The 14,170-nt window shown below is 34.6% G+C and overlaps 1 protein-coding gene across 1 annotated transcript; it reads left to right on the top strand.

Annotated features, from left to right (window-relative positions):
- Positions 1-11,676: 11,676 nt before the first annotated feature.
- LOC110913897 (protein FAR-RED IMPAIRED RESPONSE 1-like) lies at positions 11,677-13,892 on the top strand. Its single transcript, XM_022158715.1, has 4 exons — positions 11,677-11,682; positions 12,470-12,861; positions 12,954-13,032; positions 13,131-13,892. Exons 1-4 carry the CDS (start codon positions 11,677-11,679, stop codon positions 13,890-13,892), a joined length of 1,239 nt encoding a protein of 412 aa, XP_022014407.1.
- The last annotated feature ends 278 nt before the right edge of the window (positions 13,893-14,170 follow it).

The raw sequence follows: 14,170 nt of genomic DNA, 5'->3' as shown, positions 1-14,170 counted from the left end.
CGTAGCTTTTTTACCACGCCTCTTGCAGATATGGTTGTCATATGACGACGCCTCATGCCCCTTAGTAAGACTACGATGCCCTCCCCGGACATTTGTTTGCACTAGTTGTACCTATCTTTTCTCTAAAAGTCGGTGCCATTTACACAAATGGCACCTTCTTTTTTTCACCATTTACACAAATAGCATCTTCTTTTTTCACCTACCATATAACCTCTTTAACTTATGAAAAATGCAATTTTAACATTATATTAATACTCTATTTTACAACCCTCTCAAAAATCCATGATATTTACAAAAACGCTCCCTCCTATTTCCACCCATCATAAAACCCCTCAACTTTTGAAAATTGTAAAATATCTTGACCCGTTTGAGTTTCTAAAGTTCCAAGTTTAATCCTTTCATTCCTTTACCAAAAAAAAAAATATTTTTTTACGTGCATGTCTTTATTTATGTGTCGGTATATATTCGAATTGGTCTACGTTTCGACATAAACATTTTTAGAAACAATCTAGGTCAAATATAATTTTATGCTTATTTTATTTACGTTTCCAGTTCTACGTTTCGACCTTGCTGCAACACACTAAGGGTAAAATTTTAACCCACAATGTGACTGTGTCTTTTGATATAGGTTTTGTACTTTTTTATGTATGAGTATGGTCACATATAAATACATTATGATTGTATATTATAAATTTGATTACTCTACATTTTGATCCAACCGTAATGCTATTAGGTTAAATCAGATATTCAAAACATGTGTTTTCCTATGGTTAACGCATCACATAAGCTTGAACTCATGCATTCGATGTTTGTAATGTACCCGCAACAATGAGTGTGGATCTAACTACTCGTATTACTTAAAGATGCTATGTCTACTTCCAATCATACATTTTTGGTGTTTTTACTTTTCTAATGAAATTGTTTTAGTCTAGTCTAATTAATGTTTATTGGTTTTTATTAAATATTTTCTTAATTTAATTAGTATATACTTAAAGAAAGCAAGTATATGAAGAAAACTCTTATAATTGAGAAAATTTGGGGAAATTCTAACATCTTGATTTAAAAAAAAAAAAAAAAAAAAAAAAAAAAAAAAAAAAAAACTTACACATGTAATATACATGTTTTTAAGGGCTTTAGGCAAAAAAAATCAAAAAAGCGTCGAATGGATATTTTAAGAAAAACAAGTTTCTGGGGTAACATATGTCAGATGAATGTAACATATGTTACACCAAAACGTGTTTATTTATTTTTTTAAATATCCACTCGGTGCTTCTTTGATTGTTATTTTTTTTTACTCAAAACCCTTAAAAACATGTATATTACATGTGTAAATTAAAAAAAAAATCGATAGCTTTGAGTTTCTCTAGTTTTCTTGCCACAAATGAGTTTTCTATATATCAATCCCCTTTTTAAACGATGCTATGTCGGCAATCATATAAATTCGGTTTTTTGTTTACTTTTTAAATTATTGTTTTAATGGAGCCCAATAATCGGTTTTTTGTTTACTTTTTAAATTATTGTTTCAATGTTTTAATGGAGCCCAATCAACGTTTATTGGCTTTTATTAATCGTTTACTTTTCTAATTAAATTGTTTTAATGGAGTCCAATCAACGTTTATTGGCTTTTATTATTATTATTTTTTAATTTGAATGTCATAATTCTTTGAGGAGATTTTTTTATTTATAACTTTTAAAATAGGATATTTGATGTTAGGGAATTTCAGATTACCAGATAATCAGAGAGGCATGTAATCACTCTCAGATCAAATTATTTCGGTGGTTCAATCGAATAATTTAATCAGATACAACTCTGATTTTTAGAGAAATTGAACCAGGGTATGTTTGTCTACGAATTGATTGAACCAGAGAATTGTGACCAAAATACTGAATACGAATTTTGGGGTTAGGGAAGATTAACTGCCTAATGGCAGTTAAATTTTCGACCCCAGCCAGGGGCAAAGCCCCTTGGACCCCCCCAGGGGTTGCCGCCCCTTGGACCCTGCGCCTAGGGGCGTTGCCCCCTTGGAACCCTCGTAGAGTACGGGCTCCGCCCGCAATGGCGGACCTAGAAATTATTTGCTGAGGGTGCAGATGAGTTGTTTAAGCGTATTTTCAGGGAGTTGCGGTTGGATTTTTTGCCTAAAAATACACTAACTTTTTTTTTGTCATGGGGTGCGCCCACCCACCCTGTGCTTCACTTAGGTCCGCCCCTGTCCGCCCGCACACTTCGAATTATAATAACTCAAACAAGCGTGCACTCCCGCACCTCCTAACTTGCTTGATGTGTATTATTATTCGCTTTGATCACCAAGTAAACCCCGATTACACTAAGATATCTAACATTTTAAAAGTTTCTATATATATATATATATATATATATATCTTGCAACATATTTATTTATATTTACATTTAGATATAACTTTTACTCAAAACCGAGCTGTGCACAATATTATACAAGTGATTGATGCACAAATGTAAATGTCATCAAGCTGCCTCGGGGTTCAGTTTATATATATTTCGGCTACAAAGTTCATTTTTCCAACAAAGTTTACAAAATCATAAAACACCACAATTTCATCCATTAAACACACTTGAAGGATCGAGATTCGATCAAAATGAGTCTATCAGAAGAGTTCTCGATCAATATGAAAGGCGGAATCAGACGTATCGATGTTGAATCAGCTTGATTTACACACAGTATCACTTATAATGTCTCTTGTATTGATTTCACAGCTTTACACGGTCTGGAGACACTTCGGCAGAGCTTCGCTGCCGGAATCCAAAGTTACAAATGAATGATATGACTCAGCTATTTATAGGAGAAGCCAATTCGCATGGAATGGACATGATCCATTTCGTGCGAAATGGACAATGGTCATTTCGCACGAATTGGCCTGGTTCAACACCTATAAACTCCTATTATCTAGCCTACCGAGCTCCATTCTATCCAATCTAGACACATGACTCGATACAAGACAAAGTCTACAGACATATGCACCAACATACTCCCCCCTGGATGTTGACGAAGTCTTCGGTGTCGAGCTTTCAGTATGACAAGTCTTCGATCTTGATCAGTCCACATGTTCTCCCCAAAGTATCTGACAGTGTAAGCTTCCATCAAACTCTTCTCTTTCTTTTCAGCATCAACAACTAACCTTCCTCTTGGATGTTGATATAATAATCTTCAATCTCCTCTTTCTCTCACTCATCAGCAACATCAGCTTCTGTCTTGATCATAGTTCTCGGATCATAAACTGGCTCTATTGACTTCAGACTTCCCTTTGCTAGCAGACTCTCCCTTAAGTTGTTCCGGGATCGCAATCTAACATAGCACTTTCACAGGTTCAGAACGTCTCCTGGCTTTCCGTAGCAACAAAACCTGGAACCTGGCTCAAATCTGCATATCTTCAGGAGTCGAAACCTGGCTAACCTGCACAGACTCTCCCTCAAAATAAATTTCACAAATTTAACAATTCGACAAATTTATAAATCACTAGAAGATATCGTTCAAAATGAAGCACTTAAACTTATTCGTGTGTCCCACCTCAGAATATACTCCCGTATCCAGACTTCTATATTCAGTCTTACAGGTGAATGTACACTAATGATATTTGTAAACGGGTAATGCGAGACCATCAGAGCTCAGGTTAGAATTCCGTTTAGACAAAGAGATGATGGCTCGTCTTTAGGTGTGTCCCGTTTGGGGATCTTTTCTTCAACAGCACATGATTAGCATTTTTCAATGTTTCATCAATTTATATGCTGAGGGTTGGCTTTTAAGATTAAAGCAGTGCAAAGCATTAAACGAGGACTAGGCTGTTGCTCCCGCAAAATCAGAAGTCCAGGTATAATACCCCAGATATCATGACGCACAAAGACCTAGTATGTCAGAAATAGAAAATCTTTCCAACAAGATTTCAGGGGTTACCCATATATCCGAGAGATGTTCCCCACGAGATAAGTAAGTATTTGATATTTAGGTTTATATCTCGAAAACAATCTTCTGAATGAGTAAAAACCTACTGGCATATCATCAGTGAGACAGTTTATCCCATTTGACATTCCAATTCTTTAGTCTGTTGTGATAGTCCACTGATGTACTATCATTTCCTTTTTTTTCAAAACAAAACTCATTTTTGAATTTTTCTATGTGTTTTTGGCTTTTTAGATTTTATCATGTTTTTTACTTTTTCAAATTTTCGAAATTTCTAAAATTTTTACTCCCCCTAAAATCAAAAATATGTTTCAATTTTTGATTTTCATGGAAAATTTGAAATAAGTTGTACAAATAAACTGACAAACTGATTCGAATTGCTTCAATTCGCCATCCACTTGGCATAAACAATCAGAACTCTCCCTGACAACAAACTATTTTCCCATTATGATTTCAAAACACTTAAGTTTGTTTTAATCAAAATGGTTTTTCCGGAAAATAAGTTTTGTTGAATTCACTTGTAATATTGGGGCTTAATTCATCACTTTGTTTTCTCAACCACTTGTATGAAAGTTAAATCAAGTTCAACTTAATGACCTTGATTAACCACTTGTAGGTTCACTTATCACAATACCATTTCTAAATTGAAATATGACAATTTTCAAGAATACCACCACTTGTAGGTCGAAATATCACTTTCGTGAACTTCTCAAGAAAGATGCCGATTCCTACTCCCCAATTACCAACCTGCGAGTTCCGGCAAGTCAGGATTTTAAGTAGAGAATGCTATCACCCAAGCCTGGCCAGTCTTGGGTGATTGTGAGTCATCTTCACTCCACCATCTTTTTGATTTATAAAACTCTTTCACGCCCTTTACCTTCCCATTAGCCATTTTTCCAAAAATATGTTTCACTTTTCCATTAAACGCCTTTTCAGCATCAAATTCTTCCTTACCAAAGAAGAATTGATCTGAAATCTCAATCTTTCCAACTTTTAACTTCAAGTTTTCTTTTGACAATGGCGGAAAGTTTTCATCGTTCATTTCTGGAACATAATTCTCATCATTTTTTACAACACACGACTCCTCTGACTTTGACGAGTCAGATTCATTGTCAGAACTAGTTTCAGATTTAACAACCCATTTTTGTTTATTCAAATCGACTCTTATTTTGTAAAAACGTTTCGAACTTTCATCAATTTCGAAATTTGAATTTTTGAACACTTTGAATTTTTCTGTTGGTTTTTTTTTGTTTTATTAACCCATTTTTTTCATCTTTGAGTTAGAAGAAACTCCATGTTTTGTATAAGTGGACTTGGGGCAATTCCAAGCAATGTGTCCAACTTCTTGGCATTTGAAACAGGTTCTTCTGTCAACTCTTGGTGCAGAATTTTTCACAACATTCTTTTTCTTTTCTGCGAGAAACTCTTGATTTGACTGTCTTCTGAACAGTTTCTCCTTTTATGCATCTGAACTTGTACCTGAAACAAATTTAGTTGTTGGTTTATAATTTTTCTCATTTTTATAATTTTCAGGTGGAATAAAACCTAAACCTTTCTTTTTGAAATTACTGTTATGGTTTTGTTTCTTTTGAAAACCAGAACCAGAACTGTAACCTTTTTTCTTGTTCAATCTTTCTTGAACTCTTGAAGTGTATTTTTAGGTTTTTTAGTAAGATTTAAATCTTTTATTTCAGAAATATTTATTTCTGTTAATTTGAAAACCTTTTTGATCATTTCAGTTTTAACACTTCTTATTGGAAATTCATCATAAGAAAATAATTTGTCAGAATCATTCAAAGTATATGCTACTTTGAATGTTTCGTCATTCAAATTATTTTTCGACATCAGAAATTCTTTATTGTAAACCCGTTTGACCGGTGAACTCGGACTCTTGTCTGATGAACTCGAACTTTCAGATTTAGACTCCGACTTTGACTCTTCATCCATATCCAACACCTGATTGACCACTTTCTTTAATAACTCAGACTCATGATCAGTGTCAGACGCTGTGAATGTGACGTCAATATTGTCTGGTAACTCATCAGTGGTTTCAGACTTTAACTTTATACTGACTGCCTTTTTTAATTGCTCCTCGTTTGGTTTTCTAGGAGAATAACTTTCCCAGATCGGAGGCGGACACTTGTTATACTTGATACTTTGTTTCTTACCAGTATTCGTATCTTCCGTCTTTTTATCTTGAAAAACTTCAAGACCTGCAACAGTAGGATAAACTCTATCAATCAAATAATCACAAGTTGAATAACTCAACAGCAATCGTCTGATTCTTTCATTTTCAATCTTTTCGGTCTCCAAATCCTGCTTCAGCTTTGCACACTCTTCAATATAGCTATTTATGACCTTCTGCTTAGTCATTAATGTTGAACTCATCATCGTCGAAGCAACTCTTATTTCTAGGTTTGTTTTGTTCAAACTATCAACCGTTCTGTTCAGCACATCATATGATTCTTTTACATACTTCACATCAAACAACAACTTTTCTTTTAACTCGTCTAGCTCACTATACTTCTTGTCTTTTTCTTCACAATGTTTGCATGGTTCCAAACATTTCAGACAAGGTTTTATGACCTCAATAATCTTTTCAACTTTGACAATCTTTTCAACTTAAACAATTTTTTCAACTTCGGCTATTTTTTCGACTTCAACGATTTTTTCAACTATTTTCTCTATCACCTTTTCAGTCATCGATTCTTCATTAAATTCTACTTTTCCTCACACTCTTCACCTTCGACCTTCTTTGTCGAATTTTCTTCAACTTTTGCTTTTTCAGCTTCCATTTTTGCCTTTTCTTCAGCAATCCTTCTTGCTTCCAATTCTTCCAATTCTTTCTTTAGTCGAGCAGCCCTTTTCTCTTTCAACATCTCGATTTTATCTGCAAAAAAACAAATAAAACTGAATGAGTCTAAATTTTTTCTAGCAGTATTAATATACTCTTCCTCATCATCAATGTCTTCATCACTTTCTGATGATTTGAAAATCTTCATTCTTTTTGGCTTAGATTTGACTGATTCTTCTTCCAAGATTCGAGCAACAAAGGCTGATTTTTCTGAATTAGTCGGAATGTATTTGTCCCAGCTAAATCCCTCTGGCAAACTTTCATCATCTTGATTAACAAGATAAGCTTTCTTCTTTCCATCTTCAATAGCACTGGATGATGACGGTTGTTGAGCAACCTGATGATAAATTGCTTTTCGATGATAATTGTTGTTTCCAAACGGATATTGTCTTCCGGTTGCTTCTCTGTTTGTACACTCTCGTTTAAAATGTCCCTTTTCTCGGCAACGAAAACAAGTAACCTTCGATTTGTCAAACCCTAACTGAGATGTAGCAGCATCACGAAGATCATCTCTACCGGTGATTTGTTTGAATTTTTCTGCTCTTCTCAAAACACTAGCTAAACACCACTTGATGTCCATCAACTCAAGTTCCTCAGAATCAATCTGATCATAATCCTCCTTAGTGAGCATCAGATTTCCGATTCTTCCAGAAACTAAGCTTTCATACGACTCTAACACAGTAACAAGTGATGCCATGTGTTGCTTAGCCATATTTGGAGAGAGATTTTGACCATTTTGAATATTCAATGTAACATTGCATTGCAGATTTGTTGAACTCTGTCGTTGAGAACTTGGTGTTGAGAAATTCGGATCAAAACTTGAATACAATGACGAATATCCACCACTCTGAGTTGTAGTGCTAACATTTGTTCCGGAAGTACCATCAGCACTGAAAGCAGTCTTAATTTTCGGACTCGGAGTAGTCTCAAATTTGCTTCCTCTATAGTATAGACTAACATCTTGTTGAGCACTTGGATTATTCATGATAGCAGTTTTCTGAACATCCAATTCATGTTCTTCAAGCTTCTAAATGAACTTACTTTCAGATTTTCTCAAATGTTTTAAAATCAACAAATATGTTCCTCATTTATTCTGTGGTAGAGCATTAGCTAGCTTATCAACCCATTCATCGTCTTCTTTCTTGATGTCCAATCTTCTCATTTCCTGAACAAGATGACAATATCTATCGATAGTCTTCTTAGTCGTCTCATCTTCAAAAGCTGTAAACATATCAAATGATTTCTTTAGTAATGCATGTTTATTTTTTATCATATCAGCACTTCCCTTAAACTTGTTAATCAACGCTAACCAAATTGATCTAGCAGTTTCCTCATGTTGAAGTAGCTTACTTTCAGATTTTCTCAAATGTTTTAAAATCAACAAATATGTTCCCCATTTATTCTGTGGTAGAGCATTAGCTAGCTTATCAACCCATTCATCGTCTTCTTTCTTGATGTCCAATCTTCTCATTTCCTGAACAAGATGACAATATCTATCGATAGTCTTCTTAGTCGTCTCATCTTCAAAAGCTGTAAACATATCAAATGATTTCTTTAGTAATGCACGTTTATTTTTTATCATATCAGCACTTCCCTTAAACTTGTTAATCAACGCTAACCAAATTGATCTAGCAGTTTCCTCATGTTGAAGCAAAACAAAAATATCTTCTTTTACCGCTTGTTGGAGAATACTAATCATCATTTTTTCACTAGTGTATTTTAATTTCTCATCCGTTGAATAATCACTTAAAGATTTTTCATTTCCACGTTCATCTTTCGGTTTAACGTAATCTTTATCTAACGAAACCCATGCATCAAACTTATAAGCTTGCACCCAGTTTTCAAAACGATTCTACCATCCTTTAAAATCCTCAATGTACATAAGCTTCGGAGGCTTTTGAAAGGTTCCCGTTTCATTTTTGATTTCAACAGTTTCGGCAACTGTAACTGGAGCAGTCGGAGTATTAACAAACGCGTTGTAAAACTCGTCTTCCATGATTCAGTATCAAAAGTTCACAAACTAGACACTTTCAAACGAACTGGAATACCCAAACAGCTTTCAAACGATCTGAACTCCTTTCAATTCGTGCGAATTGGTATTTGAACCTCAAACAAAATGGACCTAATCTCCCACCTCGTGTGAACTGAAGAAAGATTCAAACGAATTGGATGAACTTCAAGCGAACTGGCCCTTTTGATGCGAAGTAGGTTCACTTTCAAACGAATTGGGGCTCTGATTTACCAATTCGTGTGAAATGGAAATCTGATATGTCCAATTCAAACAAAATGATGTCTAATAAACCAATTCGTGTGAATTGGCCCTATTTCAAACGACCTGAGACTCAAACCGTACGAAATGATGCTGATGTCATACAATCGGCCATGTTTTTTGACAAATTGATCAGGTTTTAGTTGGATTTTAGGTCTAATTATTTCAAGGGTTTGTTAAAACAGTGTTTTGCGTATTATGTGAGAAAATAAAGCCATTTTATTCGTTAAATCTTGGTTAATTTTGAAAAATGTGAAGAAGAATGAGTAGAAATCAGAATTTCGGAAGAAATCAAGCTGAATAAAAACACAGTTCAAGACTTGTAACCTGTCCAGGCAAGGGTCACACTTCCTAAACCCGGATGACATCATTATTCCTACGCAGCTTAACCAGATTGCATACCTTGCCAGATCCCCTACTTTCTTGAAATACATGTAGTTTGAAAAATCAACAAAAAGTTGAGCGAGTTCATGTAAAAGTGAGTTAGTATAAACCTTTAAAGTATGTATAAAAGTCCCTGGTATGTAGCAATAAAGAAAAAGAGATCACCAATGGGTTGCAAATCCACTAGTATGTATGAGAATGTGCAGGGAAACTCAAACCTAGCAAATTTGTTACCGGGCTTCGTCTGGAAGACACAGTCACCTCTATGGGCCGCCCCAAGGATGGGGTTTTTATACATGTACATGTTATAATTCCGAAAAATATATTTTAAGTCCCACTTAGAAAATATATTTAATTTACTTGTCCAAAACATCTCAATTCCAAAATATATATATTTTTCCCAAAAATATTATATTTTACTTCATACTTTTTCCAAAATAATACTTATTAAAATATACATATAAGAGTATTTTTCAGAAATACTACATAAGTTACGTTTTAAAGTTCGCGTTGTAATAACAATACTTGTGTAACTTAAATATTTATTTTGTGAGAGCGTTGTTATTATTTTGGAGTTGAAATTTCATGTTATTTAATAGTTGTATTAGTACCATGCAGCTGCTTCAAAGCCAACGTGATGCTCCTTGGTCATATGACTTCGCCGGGCGGCTAACAACAGCAGGTAAAGGTCTAGAGAGCCCTAAAAATAATATATCTAGTGCACACAATAAACAAACAATCACACAAGCGTTTTAGTATAAAATATATATATATATATATATATATATATTCTAAATATATATATATATATATATATATTTATCAAATTTTATTTACGAAAATCCACCTTCGGTACTTGGTAATTTTTGGAATAAAAATCATGGCGAAGTTTATTAAACAAAAACCAAGTTAAAAATATATTTGTAAACATTTGTTAGAAAAATATTTCTAAGTGTTGTAATTCTAGAAAAATTTCACCAAAGTTTCATCTGTAAATGGAGGTGTCCATGCTTTTTAGCATATCATTTTCTTTTGTAAAATCATTCAAACAATTATCAATCAACAATATACAATTTTGATCACCAACCTTGACAAAAATAAACATGAACCATAAACTTATGAACTTGAAAGTTTGTAAAAATATGTAGTAAATTACTAACATACTTAGTATGTCTTGTTATCTTTAAAAATATGATTAGTTTCTTAAAAACTTTATTTTTAAAGAATGTGTATTTTTTTACAACTTCTATTCATATTTTCTAAAAATATTTCTTTGTTAAATTTTCTTTCTACACAAGTGTTCCTACACTTGTTTACCCACTAAAAATGTGTTTGTTTCATGTAATATCCAAGTTTTAACAAAACTCGTTCCTTTCACTTGGTTCTTTCGAAAAACCGCTCATAGATCTTTAGATCTACAAGTTTACAACTTTATTTTTCAAGAAAACTTATATTTATTCAAGTTCAAAGTTCATGTGTGGATGGTTTCATCATTCTTCATATCTTTAATCTTTACATCTTGCTAGTTCATGTTCTTGAACATGATCTAGCAAGTCTAGGTGATGAACCATCTTACTTCTACTAACAAACAACATGTATTAAGCATAAAAACACAAGATCAATATGATTTCAACATCATTTAACACTACTTCATCTCTTTATCCATTCTTCATCCTTTATGTTCAAGACTAGTTTAAGTTCTTTGGAGTTTCTTAACATTTTATCATTCTTTCAACTATTAACCACTAAAAATAAGAACAAGATGAAGATTTTAAGCACTTACTACTAGCACAAGGCTAGGGGAGTTTCAAAGCGTAAAAGTGGTGGATAAAATAAAACAAGAGCGGTCCATGAGCTTCCGAGTGCACCAAGCTTACTTGTAGGGCCTCTTGCACCTTTGTATGTATGTAGAATGCTTAGATGGAAGCTTGATGGTGGTGATATGGTGGATGGTGGTGGCGGCCGAAAGTGAGGAAGGAGGAAGGAGAGTTGTTTGTTGTTTGATGTTTGAGAAGTGAGAGAATGGGTAACTAGTGTGTTTATTTATAAACCAAGATCATATAATCCATCATGTAATGTGCTCCCAAACATCCAACATTAGCAATTAAATAATCGAAAGAAAGCAAGGGTGGGTCACCCTATGGTGACCGTCGAGTGGGGGGGGGGGGTTAGGGGGGTTGGGTTGTAAATGTATGGTTACTAATCTAGTTAGTTTTGAATTGTTATGTTAGTGCATGAAGGTGTGTGTTATAACATAAAGTGTGTTAGGGTGTTCGGGGACCCTAACTAGCTTAGAAAAGTAAAAACAATGTGTTTGGCAATATTTTTATGTTCCGGGTAAAGTCCGGTTGTTTGGTTGGATATTGATCCGTTAAAGTGCGAAATTAATCTTTAAAGTGTCTTTAATATTATTTTTAGTGACACATCAAATTCCCAACACTTTGGAAAGTATCTAGGACTATTTTGCCAAGTTTTTGCACCATGCTAGTATTAAATGCTGAATTTTGGTTATATAGTGCAGAATTCTGCACTTTAAGTATGTTTTAGGCACTTCTAGGCACTATAACTATCACCCAGTGATGCAGTTTTATGGTCCTCACTTCCCTACACTCCCTACTAGTGTAGTATTCTATCTCTGGCTCACACTGGCCTCAAAAACATTGTCTGTCTATGTGCTGGCATTGTCAGCATGTCTCTGGGTTATCCGTTTAGTGTGCTAACTGTGTTTTGTGCATCAAGTTTGTCACTAATGTTTGTGTGTAACAAATAGAGTGACAGTATAAAATGTGATGCATGTGTATGTATGTAACAGAAAACAGAAAGCAGTTTAATCACAGTTGTAATCAAGCACAGTCATTAAGCATAAATTAATTATTAATTAATTGTACGAATACCTGGAATTGTGAGGGTTGTCACAATAAACTCACTACAAAGGTCTGTTTTTTTATGACAATGTTTTTTTACATGTGTATTTTTACTGTGTTTTAATTTTTGTTTTTTAACAGACACGCTAAAATGTTGCTTTAGGTTGGGGCTGCCCTATGTTCAAATACAGATTTCAGGAAAAGATTGTCTGCAGTTGTTTGGACTGATTATCTATTGCCCAAAGCGTTTGAGACTGAATGGGCAGCTATCTTAAATGATTTCGGTTTAACCGACCATGAATGGCTGACGTATATATACGGGCTCCGTGAATCATGGATTCCAGCTTACTATCGTGAAGAAGAAATGTCTGGACTTATGCGGACATCATCTATATCCGAAAGCGATAATCACATTTTTGGCAAGATTAGCAATCCAAAGTGCATGTTGGTTGAATTTCTTAATCACTTTGACATAGCTATCGAAGCGCAAAGACACGAGCATCGAAAAATGATCATGACACTCGATACACCAACCCTGCACCGTGCAGTGATTTTGTTATCGAGAAGCAAGCAGTTCAGATATATACCAGAACAATATTTTTTAATGTTCAACTTGAGATTCAACATGATATTTATCATTGTACTAGTGTCAGATTAGATCATGTCGGTGATTTCATTAAGTATTTTATAAAGGATCTCGATCAGCCATGTTCTGTGTTCTTTGAGGTGATATTGTATTTTAGGTTATTTATACATTATTCTACTTTTTTTTAAGTATCCATCTGATTTTATGCACTGTGTTTTATGGACAATCATTGTTACAGGTTATGATATGCGAGGAGGATGCTACTGTTAAGTGTAACTGCAACAGGTTCGAGCAGTTTGGATTGTTGTGCAGTCACATTTTTTGTGTGTTACGGATTCTTGATGTAAGGGAGTTTCCGAAACAATATATATTGAGGCGATGGACGCGTGAAGTTGTTCCAAATAGTTCCCCCGGGTCCATTCTTACGGATGGTGGTGATCCAGATCGTAGTAAGGAGGTTAGCCGTTGTGTTCGTGAGATTAGTCATGCAACTGAGTATGTTGTGAACAAGTTAATTTCAAAATTTGATCAGTTGTGTAATTTTCGTGATCATATCAAGCAGTTTATGTCAGTCGCTGATGAAGCTCAGATAAATGCACCTCCCAAGACACAACGTAATCGATTTGCTGAACTGCTAGGAGTTGCTCCAGAGAGCACGGCCACTATCTGTGTTCCAGTTGGTACCAGGTTCAAGGGTTGTGGTTCTCATAAACGCCTCAAATCTCAAAAGGAGCGAGCCATAAGTCAGCCTGGAAGTAAACGTCGTCAATGTTCATTTTGTAAAAAATATGGTCATAACAGAGTAACGTGTTGGAAATACACTGTGGATGTGCCTGAGGCAGTGGCTTCGCGGAATGCTGAAGGTAATGATGCTACAATTGGTGAAGGTGACGCTTCTATAGTGGTTGAAGGTGATTGTCCTGGATCAAACGATGCTGATGATGTGTTTTACACATCTGGAAACGATGCAGATATGGATGATGAAGACATGGCAGAGTAGGACCCTTTTTATTAAAAATTTAAGTCTTTTGCTGAACTTTTCATTTTTCTGTTTTAATTTTCTCGTGTGTTTGTTTTGGATTTTTGTTTGTTGATTTTAAGACTTGTTGGGTTGGACATTTATGTTCTTGTTTGTAGCACCCCAACCCAGAACAGGCTGGCATGTCACTATTACAGATATCAAAATCCAAACAGTTTCAAATAAAAGCAAGAATCCAAGAAACAAAAAGTCTCAAAACCACCAGAAAACCTAAGTCTTGTATTATTCAATACTGAAAT

Source organism: Helianthus annuus, chromosome 6 (genome assembly GCF_002127325.2).
Source record: "Helianthus annuus cultivar XRQ/B chromosome 6, HanXRQr2.0-SUNRISE, whole genome shotgun sequence".
NCBI lineage: Eukaryota > Viridiplantae > Streptophyta > Magnoliopsida > Asterales > Asteraceae > Helianthus > Helianthus annuus.
The sequence above is the reverse complement of the archived record's forward strand: the minus strand, read 5'-3'. Positions and strand labels throughout refer to the sequence as shown.